The sequence below is a fragment of the Bos taurus genome, chromosome 6, assembly GCF_002263795.3.
Source record: "Bos taurus isolate L1 Dominette 01449 registration number 42190680 breed Hereford chromosome 6, ARS-UCD2.0, whole genome shotgun sequence".
Taxonomy (NCBI): domain Eukaryota; kingdom Metazoa; phylum Chordata; class Mammalia; order Artiodactyla; family Bovidae; genus Bos; species Bos taurus.
In genome coordinates this window covers 117,570,338-117,584,014 of record NC_037333.1, presented here as the reverse complement: position 1 = coordinate 117,584,014, position 13,677 = coordinate 117,570,338, and the positions used below count along the sequence as shown (strand labels likewise).

At 58.8% G+C, this 13,677-nt stretch overlaps 1 protein-coding gene across 2 annotated transcripts in view; it reads left to right on the top strand.

Moving 5' to 3' along the window:
- Positions 1-13,677, top strand: part of PCGF3 (polycomb group ring finger 3) — a 42,438-nt gene that overhangs the window by 10,113 nt on the left and 18,648 nt on the right. Inside the window, exons 2-8 of one of the 2 annotated variants that reach the window (XM_059887657.1) lie at positions 2,849-2,885; positions 3,199-3,346; positions 7,026-7,143; positions 8,008-8,104; positions 8,726-8,781; positions 12,594-12,704; positions 13,534-13,622. In XM_059887657.1, coding sequence (XP_059743640.1) covers positions 7,035-7,143; positions 8,008-8,104; positions 8,726-8,781; positions 12,594-12,704; positions 13,534-13,622 — 462 coding nt within the window. In that variant the 5' untranslated portion in view covers positions 2,849-2,885; positions 3,199-3,346; positions 7,026-7,034. Of the gene's footprint in view, positions 1-2,743; positions 2,886-3,198; positions 3,347-7,025; positions 7,144-8,007; positions 8,105-8,725; positions 8,782-12,593; positions 12,705-13,533; positions 13,623-13,677 lie in introns of both variants that reach the window. The other variant, NM_001046567.1, reaches the window with a different exon arrangement.

The window sequence follows — 13,677 nt, the reverse complement described above, 5'->3', positions numbered from 1 at the left end:
AGTGCTGCAGGTTAAGACTAAGAGGGCTTTCTCCTTAACTGCGTTCAGTGAGGAATTCCAAGCTGTGGTTAGTGACTGTGTCTACTACTTTTATGCAGCACAAGCCTGGTGTGTTTTCCTGGAGGAGGAAAGGGGATGTGTGTGTCACACAAGTGTGCCACGTGGGGCTGTGGCGTCCAGGGTGTTGCACACAGGTGGACAGGGGTCTGGACAGGGCAGTGGTCCGAGATGCATGGACAGAAGAAGGGCCTCTTCGTGCAGGAGTGAATGCCGCTGAGTTCTGGAGTGACCCTGAGAGGCGTGCAGCGTGCGGCGTGCGGCCTGGCCCTTCTGCAGCGTCTGGGGCTGAGGCCAGTGTCTGGCCCCTGCTGCTCCCCCTGGTGGCGGGAGGGGTCAGCGGGGCTGCAGGTGGGCAGTGGCCTTATATCTTGGGGGGCTGATGATGTCCTTGTCACCGGGACTTTGTGGAGTAGAAGACGGAAGACTGGGCGGGGGGTGACTGAGTCGTGGGGTGGGGTGTCCTGTGGAGGCAGGTTCTGTCAGGAGGGAGGTGTGGAAGGTTCCAGATGAGAAGGGCTTGCTGGGACCGTCAGAGCCCTTGAGAAGCAGGAGGGTGGGGCCTGGATCAGCCTGGAGCCCGGGGAAGTGGGTAGAGGTGCCACCGTGCCCTGGGGGAGCAGCAGAGGGGACGAGGCCGTAGCAGGGTCAGGGCCGCCAGGGCAGCCAGGCCTCAGTCACCGTCTCTGGCCTGGACGGGCTTGTCTGGGCAGACATGTAGAGGCCCGGCAGGCCCGGGGCGTCGAGAGGCTGAGGGGTGTGCCCCAGGTGTGCAGGTGCATGGATGGACTCCTCATGCACAGGCCTGTGGGTTATTTCAGCCAAAGGTCACAGCAGAATCTGTGAAGGAAGCGGCAGATGGGACAAGCCTTAGGGGACCCGGCACCACGTCCAGAGCCCTCTCCCCAAGGAGTCAGGATGGACGCGCTCAGCGACAGGAAGGGCTGTCGCCCCAGAGACCAGGGCCCACAGGGCTCTCACGGAGGCTCCTGCCTGGCAGGCCCTCAGCTCCCGAGGACCCTGCTGAGCTTTCAGGGAAGCTTTAAGTCACCGGTGGAAACTGTCACCAGCCAGGTTCCCAGGCACCAGCCACGGCCGTCCCCCCGGCCTCTCCGCCAAGTCTCAGCCGTTGGCCTGGGAGCAGTAGGGGTCAGTACGCTGTTTAGGGTGGTGGTGTTTACACGCACAGAAGTGCCCAGCGTCATGGAGCAGTTGCTGGCTCGGAGCACCTGTCCGGTCATGCGTCCCGCTGGCGCTGACCTCTGGTTGCCGCTGCATCCAGGAGACACACAGCTGCAGCTGCTCCCTGCAGGTGGCTGCTGGGAAGAGAGCTCTGCAGTCAGGCGTGAACCTTCCAGGGGATGGAAGTGTTAGTGTCTCTTAGATGGAGAGCTTTGTTCCGGTGGGGACGTTCCTTCTGCTCTTACCTTGCTGAGGGTGTGTGTGTCAGATGGAGAGCTTTGTTCCGGTGGGGACGTTCCTTCTGCTCTTACCTTGCTGAGAGTGTGTGTGTCTGGGGAGATCTTAGCGTCTCTCTCCGTTTAGCTTTTGCCGTCGACGGCATTTGTTTCTCACGCGGAGCCCCTCGGGTTCCAGGGTGTGCCTCCTGCACGCTCTGCAGGCGGTGCTGCAGCTGCCGCTGGGCTGCGTCCCCCAGGCCTCCTGGTCTGTGCTGTGCAGCCTCGCCCCGAGTCGGGAACACCACCCACTGTGTGCTTGGGCGGGTCTGTCTGGGGCAGGCTGCCGCACGCAGGTTTGGCGGAACCCGCCTGGCTTAGCGTCCTTAGGGGTCCAGAACTCTCGATTCTGTTTCCATTCACCTCACTTCCGGTGAGCTGTTTTCAAGCAATTTGTCAAATTCCTTACGAGTTTTCAGCTCTGTTGGCGTGAAGTTATTCCTGACATTCTAATGTTGCTCACATGTGACTTTAGGGAGGTGTTCTGGACCCCCTGTTCTCCTGACCCCCTCTGCTGCTCTGGTTTGTCCTGTCACCTGCAGTGTCTGAACGGCATGCCTGCTCATGGCGTTTATCACTTCTTGTCCATCTTCTCTTTGAGAACGTCGGCTCTGGGGATCTGTGTCCCCTGCTCCCTGACCTCTGAGGTCGCACGCGCAGCGTCTGTGCCTGTGTCACTGGCCGCGTCCAAGCAGCGCTGAGTGCAGGCCCCCTCCCCACCTCCCCCCGGAGCTCCGGAAACGTCTCCCTGACGGTGGCTGAGTCCTGCAGGGGCCTGGTTGCCTGCTTCTCTGCTGCCGCTTGCCCCAGCCCCGCACTGTGCTCACTGGCCGCGGGCCTGGCGCCGCCATCCACGCACACACGTGCCCGTTGGCATGTCTGTCCCCTGCGGTGGCCCAGAACCCACACGGAGCCTGCAGGAGTCCTCGTGTGGCTTCCCTGGGTGAGCCACCCTGGGGACACCTTCCAGGGCAGGAACTGCGAAAGCAACCCAGGAGTCACATGGCTGCTCTCCCAGCCTCCTGCCAGGTCACCCAAAGCCCACCGCCTCCCCGGGAGCTTCTCTGGGCCCCCGGGCATGTGGGGCAGCCGCAGCTGTCCTCAGCCTCCCCACCACCACCAGACCCCGGGCCTCGAGCCACCAGGCTCCTGTCGGGGCTGCCCACCTCCATGGCTCCTGCGGGTGCTTCACCGTCAACCAAGCTTGCTTTTCTTTTTGTTCCGAGCAGGTAAAGGAAGAGACCTGTGGACCTGAGCAGCTGAAGCTGCCTGTGTGGGGCCGGGCTCCGTGGAACGGCGCGTGTGGGTAACGCCCCGTCCCTGTGTCTCCACAGGCTTCACAATGTAGCAGAGGACTGGTTCTGTGTACAGGTAACGCAGTGCACGTGAGTGGATTAGGCTTACCTCGACTTACACTTCGTTTTCCGCTTACTCTGTTGTAGCCGTAGAAAAAGTCAGTGCCTTGTAAGCTCCTTTAAAATTTCATCTCTGATGGCTCCAGAGCAGATTCGAACACAGTTACTGACATGTATTCCAGTTTTTTCTGATTAGTCTATCTGATCAGCTCCGTTTCTCTGTCTGCTACATGGGGTTCTTCATAGCTTCTACCAGAAACGTAACTGCAGGGCTGTGTACGTCACACAAGTGACGTGACCTTGAACAACAGGTGCCATTTCTGTGCTAGAAAATGGAAACACCGCGAGAGACGCAAGGAAGGCGCAGACGTGAGGAGCCAGAGCACGGAGGGCGCAGCAGACGAGGCGTGAGCGCGGCGCACCCGTAGGCGCGGCGGCCGATGCAGAGGCAGCAGGAGCGACGACGGCCTCGAGGAGGTGGGCACGGGCTTCCAGCGCGGGCCCCCGGGTCCTGGCCGAGGTGGGGCGACAGCGGGCGTTGGCTGCTTGCGAGCACAGCTGGTCACTGTCCTGACTGGCGTGGGGGGCTGCGTGGGCAGAGCTGGAGGCCGGGCCCCCGTGGGGCTCAGGCCTTGGTAGGGGCCTGTGAGACCTGACGCCAGGGGCGCCCCTGCAGCGGGGCCCTCAGCTGGGTGTCACCCGTCACGCCGCCAGGGACACACAGGGCTTTCTTCCTGAGGATCCTGCCCTCCTCGGGGGCTGCTGAGTGTGTGGAGACTTCATGCACCTTTGCTTCCTCAGTGAAGTCGTCCCCTGCTGACCCGCACCGAGGCTTCCCGAGTCAGCGTCCCTGCGATTGTCCTTGGTTGGCGACCCTTGCTGCCAGCCTGCCTTCCACTTACCAGCTCACGTTCTGTGAGGAAGGGTGCCCCTTCCTTGCCTGTCTGTCCGTGTGGCCTCATAGGCTCCTGTGTTGCTCCACTGGCCGCCAGCAGTGATGGTTGCTGTCTCGGCTGTAAGCACAGAGGCCCACCGGGTCCTCGCCCAGCTAGGGCCGGCGGAGCGCCCAGCGGTGCTGGCTCCTGCGACAGAGGTGGTGCGGGCCCTCGGCCCAGGGCTGCCCCACAGCGGTCACTCCCAGGGGGCAGAGCTGAGGGCGAGTGGGCGTGTCCACACGGGCACACACGTCTGTAGAGTGGGCGTGCCCACACGTGCACACACGTCTGTAGAATGGGTATGCCCACACTCATGTGTACACACGTCTGTAGAGTGGGCGTGCCCACACTCGTGCACACACGTCTGTAGAGTGGCCATGTCCACACGTGCACACACATCTGTAGAATGGGCGTGCCCCACTCATGTGGACACACGTCTGTAGAGTAGGCGTGCCCACACTCGTGCACATACTCGTGTGCACACACATCTATAGAGTGGGCATGCACACACGTCTGTAGAGCGAGTGGGCATGTCCACATTTGTGCACACGCATCTGTATCTGTTTGCCTGCTGCCTCTAAAGATGAGTTCACACTGACCTTGACCCTGGTCTGTGTGATTTGGAGCCGGTTTTGGCCTGGTAGTCGGGCTGGTGGCAAGTGTGAGCTTGTCGGGAGTGTGAACAGTGCCCAGTGAGTCTAGGGCATGGTGCTGGGCTCGGTCGGGCAGGTGGTAGATTGCACCCCGGGCCCCAGCGTCCAGTGGACTTCTCAATCGGTGCCCTCCCATCTCTGCTTCGCCTCGCTGGGTGACAAATCGGGTTCCTCCCGCCTTGCGTTACCACCTTTTTCTTCCGGGTCCACGGGGCGCACAGGCCCTTCTTCACGGCGCCGGTCTCAGCAGGTCCGAGCAGTCAGGCAGGCTCCGCACAGCACCTGGTGACCGTGACACCGCGTGCCTTCCCCTCAGACTTAGGTTTGCTTCCCGGGGCCCACGGAGCCCCTGTGGGAGTGACCCTCATCTCTCCTGACAGCTCGGGGCCACGGGAGAGGGCTCTCTGGTGGGGACCCTGCGCTGGCTCACGCCTGCGAGCCTCCCGTCCTACTTGCTGTGACCGTCGTGGGCGTCCTTGCTGGCGTAGCGGCCCTCGCATTTCCAGGTGGCCTGTGCCCAGCGCCGTGCTGGGTGCCTCAGTCTGTGCTGATGGTCGCTTCTGGGTGTGTAAGGTGACGATTTAGTCTGGCTGGGGCCTCCCCGGTCCGATGCGGCATCATCGGCCCGCTCAGCCGTCTCCTTCTGTCTGCCTATCCTCAGACAGCGCTGAGCCGGGAACATCTGTGCGGGAGCCAGGAGCCGTGTGCGCTGGTCTGCAGGTGAGGCCTCGCTGTGCCAGGCCAGCCCAGTGCCCAGGGCTGCTGTGGGCCTCCTGGGCCTTGGCCTCCATCTCCTGGGGCGTTTTTGCCTCTGGGCAGAGTTGTCAGTGTTCCTGGTTGTGGAAGCTCTTTGCACCCTGCGCAGTGTAGCATCCAGATGAGTATCCTGCTTGAACCACAGCGAGTGTCCCGGAAGCTGGTGGCTGAGTGAAGCCTCAGGGTCTCACTGGCTGGTGCTACTGGCTGGGCGTCCAGGGCTGTGGTCCAGGTGTGGGCGGCGCTGCTCGTCTCAGAGCTTCCCGCTGCTGGAAGCCTTTCCCACTCACAGCCTGCAGGCGTCTTCTCCCACATCTCCTCCGAGCCTCCTGCGCCCCAGAAGGGCCCTGTGGCAACACGGTCACCCAGGCATTCCAGGGGGGATCCCGTCTCAGGAGACTTTTGCTCTGTGAGGTGACACACACGTTTTGGGGAGGACGTGGCATCTGCAGGGCTGTTTCTCCTGCGCAGCCTTCTATTAGGGCGGTGATAACAGACCCTGCTCTTGAGAGCCCGTGGCACTGGGGCAGAGGCAGCACATCCACACTCTGAGCATGGTGATGGACGTTTGGACTTAAAATGCTGCTGTGTGCTGTGCTTCCTGCGGGGCGCGGGCCCCGACTGCTCACCTGTGTTATTTTATCGGAGGAGCCAGAGCTCCAAACAGACCCTGTCCTGCCCAGCACAGCCCGCCGGCTCCCTGGCCTCCCCTCCCGCAGCTCCAAAAACCTCTCCTGCGCCACCTCACTGGCTGACCTCGCGGGTTCTGAGCAGGAGGAGCGGGTGGGCGGCATGGAAGGAGGGGAAGAGCAGCAGTACATGTGCGGCCTGGTGCTGCCCCGGGGCAGGTGACCTGGTCCACTGGGGGCGACTGCCTGTCTCATGGTGGAAGCAGGGTCGCAGGGTGCGGTCCTGGCCTGGTGGGAGCAGAGGCGGGGGACCTGACCTGGTGGGAGCGGAGGGGAATGGGACCTGGCCTGGTGGGAGCAGAGGGACCTGACCTGGTGGGAAAGGGGGGACCTGACCTGGTGGGAGTAGAGGGGGGGACCTGGCCTGGTGGGAGCGGAGGTGGGGGACCTAGCCTGGTGGGAGCGGAGAGGGGTGGGACCTGGCCTGGTGGGAAAGGGGGGACCTGACCTGGTGGGAGCGGAGGCGGGGAACCTGACCTGGTGGGAGCAGGGGAGGGGACCTGGCCTGGTGGGAGAGGAGGGGGGTGAGACCTGGCCTGGTGGGAGCAGAGGGACCTGACCTGGTGGGAAAGGGGGGACCTGACCTGGTGGGAACGGGGGTACCTAACCTGGTGGGAGCGGGGGAGGGGGGGACCTGGCCTGGTGGGAACAGGGGGACGTGACCTGGTAGGAGCGGAGAGGGGGGACCTGGCCTGGTGGGAACGGGGGGACCTGACCTGCTGGGAGTGGAGTGGGGGGACCTGGACTGGTGGGAGTGGAGGTGGGGGACCTGGCCTGGTGGGAGCTGAGGGGGGTCACCTGGCCTGGTGGGAGTGGGGGGCGGGGGACCTGACCTGGTGGGAGCTGAGGGGGGTCACCTGACCTGGTAGGAGCGGAGAGGGGGGACCTGGCCTGGTGGGAACGGGGGGACCTGACCTGGTAGGAGCAGGGGGGGGACCTGGCCTGGTGGGAGCAGAGCGGGGGGACCTGGCCTGGTGGGAGCAGAGAGGGGGACCTGGCCTTAGCCCTCCTCATTTTGAGCTCCTCCTGGCCACACCGGAGCTGGATTTATGTTGAATCTGAACCTTTGATTAAACATCAGACTACGTCATACTTTGGTTAATATGCTTTTTTTCTGTTGCAGAAGCCAAAGATGTTGACCAGAAAGATTAAACTCTGGGACATAAACGCCCACATCACCTGCCGCCTGTGTAGTGGATACCTCATCGACGCAACCACGGTGACCGAGTGTCTGCACACATGTGCGTGCAGAGTGTTCGTCCTCTAACACTTGGGCTTCTTTCCCCAGAGCATTTACTCAAGCACAGAGCAAGACCCAGCAGCAGAAATAAAGGAGATCCTGAAGATAAATGAGAAAAGTTATCTGAAGTTAAAACACTAGGGGTAATTTCAGTATAAGAGGTATCGTTTGAGAAAGCTAAATAAATGCAAGAAAAACTTAGTTATTTGTATGTAACAGCTAAAGCATTACATGTGGTGTGACAGAATATTGGTTTCTAGTGGCCCAAAGTGTTTATTTTTGCCATTTGCAAATGAATTCCTTAAACTTTGTGCTCCCTGCCCACCACGGCTGCTGGCCTATTGCAGGCTTTAGCTTGCAGCTGGTGCTGAGCTTGGGTGTCCTCCTCCTTCAAGCGCCGCCCCCCTCCCCCCCGCCCCCCGCCAGCCTTTACCAGCAGGCTGGGTCCTGGGGAGCTGGCCCAGGGTGCTGAGGGCACTTCCTAAGGTTAAGCAAATCCTCTGACAGTGAGGATCTTTGATCTTATATTTCTCACTTCAGAAGATGCTTGCCAGTTTTGATAGAAATTTTGTTTTAAAGGTAATTGTATTTTAGATATTGGCTGACTGTTTTATGTTACATTCACTGAATCTTATCCCATTTGGTCATGCAGAGAAGTTCTGGTGCTCTCTTAGGCTAACGTAGAATTTATCTGTTCACTGCTGTGACGGGCGCCCCGTGATGGGTGTGAGGGCGGCTTCCCCCTCCGGTCTTTGTCCCCCGTGGGAGGTGGGCCCAGGTGATGGGCCTGTCCCGGGTGGCCCGGGGCAGGGGGCCAGCGGGAGGAGTGCCCCTGCCTGCTGTTGATGCCCGCCCCCCCCTTCAGTCTGCCGCAGCTGCCTGGTGAAGTACCTGGAGGAGAACAACACCTGCCCCACCTGCAGGATCGTCATCCACCAGAGCCACCCCCTGCAGTACATCGGGTGAGTGCCTCGGGGCGGGGGCCATGCCGGAAGGGCTCTGCAGGAGGCATGTCGGGCCCATTCCGCCCCCGTCCTGTCCTTGTGGCTCCACAGAGCTTTAGGAGAAGGTGGGGGGCTGGGGAGTAGGAAGTACAGAGGGTGTCGTGGGTACTGGAGGCCGGCTCTGTTGTGTGCATGGATGCGTGTGTGTGTGCGTGTGTGTGTGTGTGTGTGTGATCCACACGTTCACATCAACATGAGTGTCCAGACGTGAGAGGTGCTCCTTGCACAGGTCCTGGTCAGGGACGTTTGAGAAACTCCCTCTGGTCTGGCGCAGCCCGAGACTGCCTGACTGACCCCTGCAGGACTTGAGAAGCCCAGCGGGCGGGGCCGCTGGTCGCCAAGGGGTCTTGCCTGTGTCCTTCTCTGAATGTTCACCAGCATCTGGAGCCCAGACTCCGATGTGTCAGCTCGGATCCTGTGTCACTTGCTGGCACAGACGTTGTTCTAAGTACAAACTGGAAGCAAAATCCAACTAAACTTCCGGTGTGCGATTGTGGAGTGTGTTATTGTTACACGGAAACGGCCTGAGGACCTGAGGATTGACGTTTCTGGCTAACCACCTGTCTGTTCTTTTGCCAGTCATGACAGAACCATGCAGGATATTGTTTACAAATTGGTCCCAGGCCTCCAAGAGGGTAAGTGTCAGAACCTCCCCCCGGACCCCTGTGTCCTCAGTAGGGCTTCCAAGGGCCTTTTCGCTCGGGGGTCCTGGCTTGGGACATCTCGCTTGGCCTGCCCTGAGCTCCCTGCCATCTGCTCGCTGGTCTCGTCCACCCTGGCTCACGTGTCTCTCTGCGTTCAGGGGCACCCAGTGCCCGGCACATGTGCAGCCCTGGCCAGGCCCTGGGGGCAGAGCCGGGGGTGCCTCCTGCCTGTGCCGCCCGGAGGTGAAGCCAAGAGCCCTGTGTCGGCCAAGTCTAACGGGATTTAAACTTTAAATACAAGCTTTAAGTCAGTCTTAGGAGACTCGAGAAGAAATACTGCGTGGTGCAAGCACCCTGAGAGTGGACGTTCTCGCCGCACTTCTGAGCCCTGAGACTGTCCTGTCCTTGGTGAAGGGTGGTCCACTCAGAGTGGGTGCTGGCTGGTGGGGCGGTGCCAGCTGATGAAACCCAGCTTTCTTTGCAAGATAAGAGGCAGCAGTTCATTTGGGAGTGTTCTCTCAACACTGTTAGCTCAGTAGATGTCACGTCTGACTTTTAAGACACAACTTAAGGAGTAATACTGTTAAAGTCTTCTTTCACTGTTCACAGAATTCATTCAAGAAAGAAGAATTTAAATTTTCTGAGTAAAATATTTGTAGAAACTGTCATATTTTGATATTTGAAGGGTTTTCTACTTCCATGGTGGCTCAGATATCTGGTAAGGAATCTGCCTGCAATGTGGGAGACCCGGTTCCAATTCGTGGATCAGGAAGATCCCCTGGAGAAGGGAATGGCCACCCACTCCAGTATTCTTACCTGGAGAATCCCATGGACAGAAGAACCTGGCGGCTGCCGTCCATAAGGTCACAAACAGTCGGACATGACTGAGCAACTAATACTTTATTTTCTAGTGCTGGGGAAAGGCAAAGAATACATGGAAATAAAACACTGATAGGGTTAAACATTATTCTAGGATGTCTTAAACATGCTAAGATCTCACAAAGTACCTGGTGTGCTTACAACCTGGAGTCCAGAGCTGCCGGCTTGGCCCCCTTCCCTGTTGTTTCATCTAGAGATGTTGCCGTTTGTTCCCCAAAGAAGAGTCTTGAAGCAGGGACTTCAGCACCTCTGTAAGCTGGGAGGGTGGTGCTGACTCCGTGTCAGCGTCAGGAGCTTCTGGGCGGGGCCGTCCCGTCTCTCACGGTTTGGCTGATCCCAGGCCCTCGGTCCCCAGGTTCCCGTGTGCAGGTGGGATGGAGAGGGCCCGTGCGATTCTGGCCCCTCCCGGGTGGGACAGTCCACAGGACTTCACGGGTGTGGTCCCGCGGAGCTGCAGCTCATGAGTCCCGGTGTCCCAGCATGTGTCCCTGTGTGTGTCAGCAGCGTGTGTCCCTGCATGTCACCAGTGTGTGTCCCTGTGTGTGTCAGCAGCGTGTGTCCCTGCATGTGTCAGCACTGTGTGTCCCTGCATGTCACCGTGTGTCCTGGCATGTGTCCCAGCATGTGTCAGCAGCATGTGTCCCTGCATGTCACCGGCGTGTGTCCCAGCTTTGTCCCTGCGTGTGTCCCTGCGTGTCACCAGCGTGTCCCTGCATGTATCACCAGCGTGTGTCCCTGCGTGTATCACCAGCGTGTGTCAGCGTGTGTCCCTGCGTGTATCACCAGCGTGTGTCACAGTGTGTCCTAGCGTGTGTCCCTGCGTGTGCCACTGGTGTGTGTCCCTGCGTGTTGCCAGCGTGTGTCCGGTGTGTGTCACCGGCGTGTCCCTGCGTGTGTCACCAGCGTGTGTCCCTGCGTGTCACCAGCGTGTGTCCCTGCGTGTCACCAGCGTGTGTCCCTGCGTCACTAGCGTGTGCCCCAGTGTGTGTCCCTGCATGTGTCATGTGTGTGTCCCTGCGTGTATCACTAGCGTGTGTCCCTGCGTGTCACCAGTGTGTGTCCCTGCGTGTCACTAGCATGTGTCCCTGCGTGTCACTGGCGTGTGTCCCTGCATGTGTCACCGGCGTGTGTCCCAGCACAGCAGTTAGGTTAGGTTTTTCTTGTTCACCCGTGGTTGGGAGGGGGTGGTGTGTCTCACATGTGCTGTTGAGCGGGGTTCTGAGGCTCTGCGGTCCCGTCTGGACATGTCTGCTGGACAGGAGGAGGCTGGCAGGAGGCACGCTTCTGATGGGCCAGCCCACAGTACCCGGTGCTAAGTATGCAGGTGGTTTCTGATACTTCAGTATTGGAAATAAGGCTTTATTTCCTTAGGCACTTACCTGATTATTTCCTTGGGATACATTACTAGCAGTTTATGTAAGTCACCTTGATGCTGGAAAATACTGAGGGCAGGAGAAGAAGGAGGCAACAGAGGATGAGATGGTTGGATGGCATCACCGACTCAATGGACATGAGTCTGAGCAAGTTCCAGGAGATGGTGAAGGACAGGAAGCCCACGTGCTGCAGTCCATGGGGTCATAAACAGTTGGACACGGGTTAGCTACTGAACGACAACCTTCCTGGAAAGTTATCCCAATTGACATTTCTGTACCTGTGTGTATCTGACATTGAGTATTGTTATTTTTAATTCTTTTTCATTTTGATAGGTAAAAATTAAAGAAATAGGAATTAAAACTAGGTACAGGCAGACCTCAGAAATACCGCAGGTTCAGCTTCAGACTGTCGCAATAAAAAAAGTATCACAATAGGGTGAATCACATCAATCTTTTGGTTTCCCAATGCATATAAAAGTTATGTTCACGTTATACTGGGGGCTACTGAGTGTACAGTAACACTATGGCTAAAAAGTAGTGTATATCTCTTAGTTAAAAACACAAAATGAAACAAAAAAACTAAAATAATAACATCAAAGTTCCCTGATCACAGATATCATAACAAATATAATAACAATGAAAAAGTTGGAAATATTGTGAGTATTACCAAAGCGTGGCGCAAATTGGGCTTTGTGTGTTTGGTTCCAGCTCCCCCCAGCTCTGCGCTGGCCCTCGTGCGTCAGGCAGTTCTGAGAGGCCTCCCTGCTTCCGTCTTAGCCCGCTGTCTCACGCATTCGTTTTTTTCCTGCACAGTCAGGTATTTCGCAGCATCTGCCTGGGTCTAGGACGTGACCAGGGCATGTTCCTGGCCCTCTCAGAGCTTGTGGTATTTAGGGGGGGATGTGCAGTGACTCGAGCTTCACCAGGTCGCCTGCCCACAGGTCTTTGCACAGTGCGCCTTGCGGTTACTGGTCTGGGTTAGATTTCCTTTGCTCCCTGCCACGTGGCCCTGAGCAGCGACTGCCGCTGTTACCTGGGTGTGAGCTGCCCCTCAGTAGCCGCCTGTGTCAGAGAGTCGGCCCTTCCCAGGGGTGTGCAAGGACCCAGCCTGGACAGCTGTCCTCTCGCCGCCCGGCCCCACTCGTGTCTGAGGCCGACGGCCGGGCAGGAGGCTGCGTGCTGCCCGACTTCATCCGGTAGAGACGGATGGTGGTGGGCGGCTCTGGCCCCCCAGGACTAATGAGCCGTGGTTGCCAGCCGTGGACACCACGAGCACTCTTCTGTCAGGCACACCTGGAGGCCTGTCCTGAGGGAGCCAGTGGCACCTACACTCACGGGGCCCGGGCCGCACCCTGGTATATGGCCCAAGTCACACAGCTGGTAGCCGCTCTGAAATTCCAGGGGGCACGGTCTAAAGTTGTCATTTCTCATGGGCAGCAGCCTTCAGACCTTTTCAGCAAACCTGCCCTTTTTTTCACGTGATTGTGTGCAGAATTTTAAGATAATCCATCACCTGCCTAAGATTAAGGATTACATATTAATTTTTCATAGCGGAAATGAGAAAGCAGAGGGAATTCTACCACAAGTTAGGCCTGGAAGTGCCTGGAGACATCAAGGGGGAGACGTGTTCTGCAAAGCAGCACCTAGACCCCCACCGGAACGGTGAGTGGCTGTGTTTCACGTGAACGAGCCCCTGCAGGTTCCCGACGGGCCTGGTGGGCGTCAGCATCCTTGCAGAGCTGACGGGAGTGGGGGATGCTGAGAAGCGGGGTCCCAGTCCCAGGGCTTACGTGGCGGGCCGTAGCGGGGACCTGCAGGGGCCCCGGAGCTGCCTGGAGGTGGGGTGTGCAGGGACCACATGTGCACGATGGGCCCTCCCAGGGCTCTTCTCCCAGTTTGCCTGTTTTCTTGCAGAAAGGCCAATTTCTCCTTGGCTTTGATGGAAAACTAATGGTGCTTTGAATCCGTACATATTGTAACAGTTAATTCAAACCTTTGACTCCATGGGCCACACAGGTTCCTAAGCACTCTGGTCTGTTCTGTGCATCTCTGAACATCTGAGAAGGGGAGGCCTTGGCTGCCAGCCTAGAGGAGCGGGGGCTGCATACCTGCAGGCTCAGGGCCTGGAGGTGAGGCCCCGAGGCAGCTCGGGAGCCTGGAATCCTGTCTTTGCCGAGCTGGAGGCCTGACTTTTAAAGCCGTGTAGGACCAGCATGAGCTCTGGGAGCCGTGCTGTCGGGCAGAGTTGAGGTGTGACACCCTGGTGGTGCCCGGCCGACAGCCCCCTGCCCGGGAGCCCCCAGACGCACCCGCCCCCGCCGCAGCCTTGCGAGCGCTGCGACTGAAGCCCTGTCGACCGGTGCTCCTCCGACTCTTACGTGTGTGAACTGTCACCCTGGGATTCCATAGCGTTTGAGTGTTCTGTTAGGGGGAAAATAACAGTTTAACACTTTGGATATCGTGATACAGTCTTTTCTGTTTTTGCTAAAAGGAGAAACCAAAGCAGACGACAGTTCGAACAAAGAGGCAGCGGAGGAGAAGCAGGAGGAAGACGGTGATTACCACCGGAGTGACGAGCAGGTGGGCGCACGGCCGGGCCTCGGGGGCTCTCCCCTGACAGGAAGGGCCAGGAGGA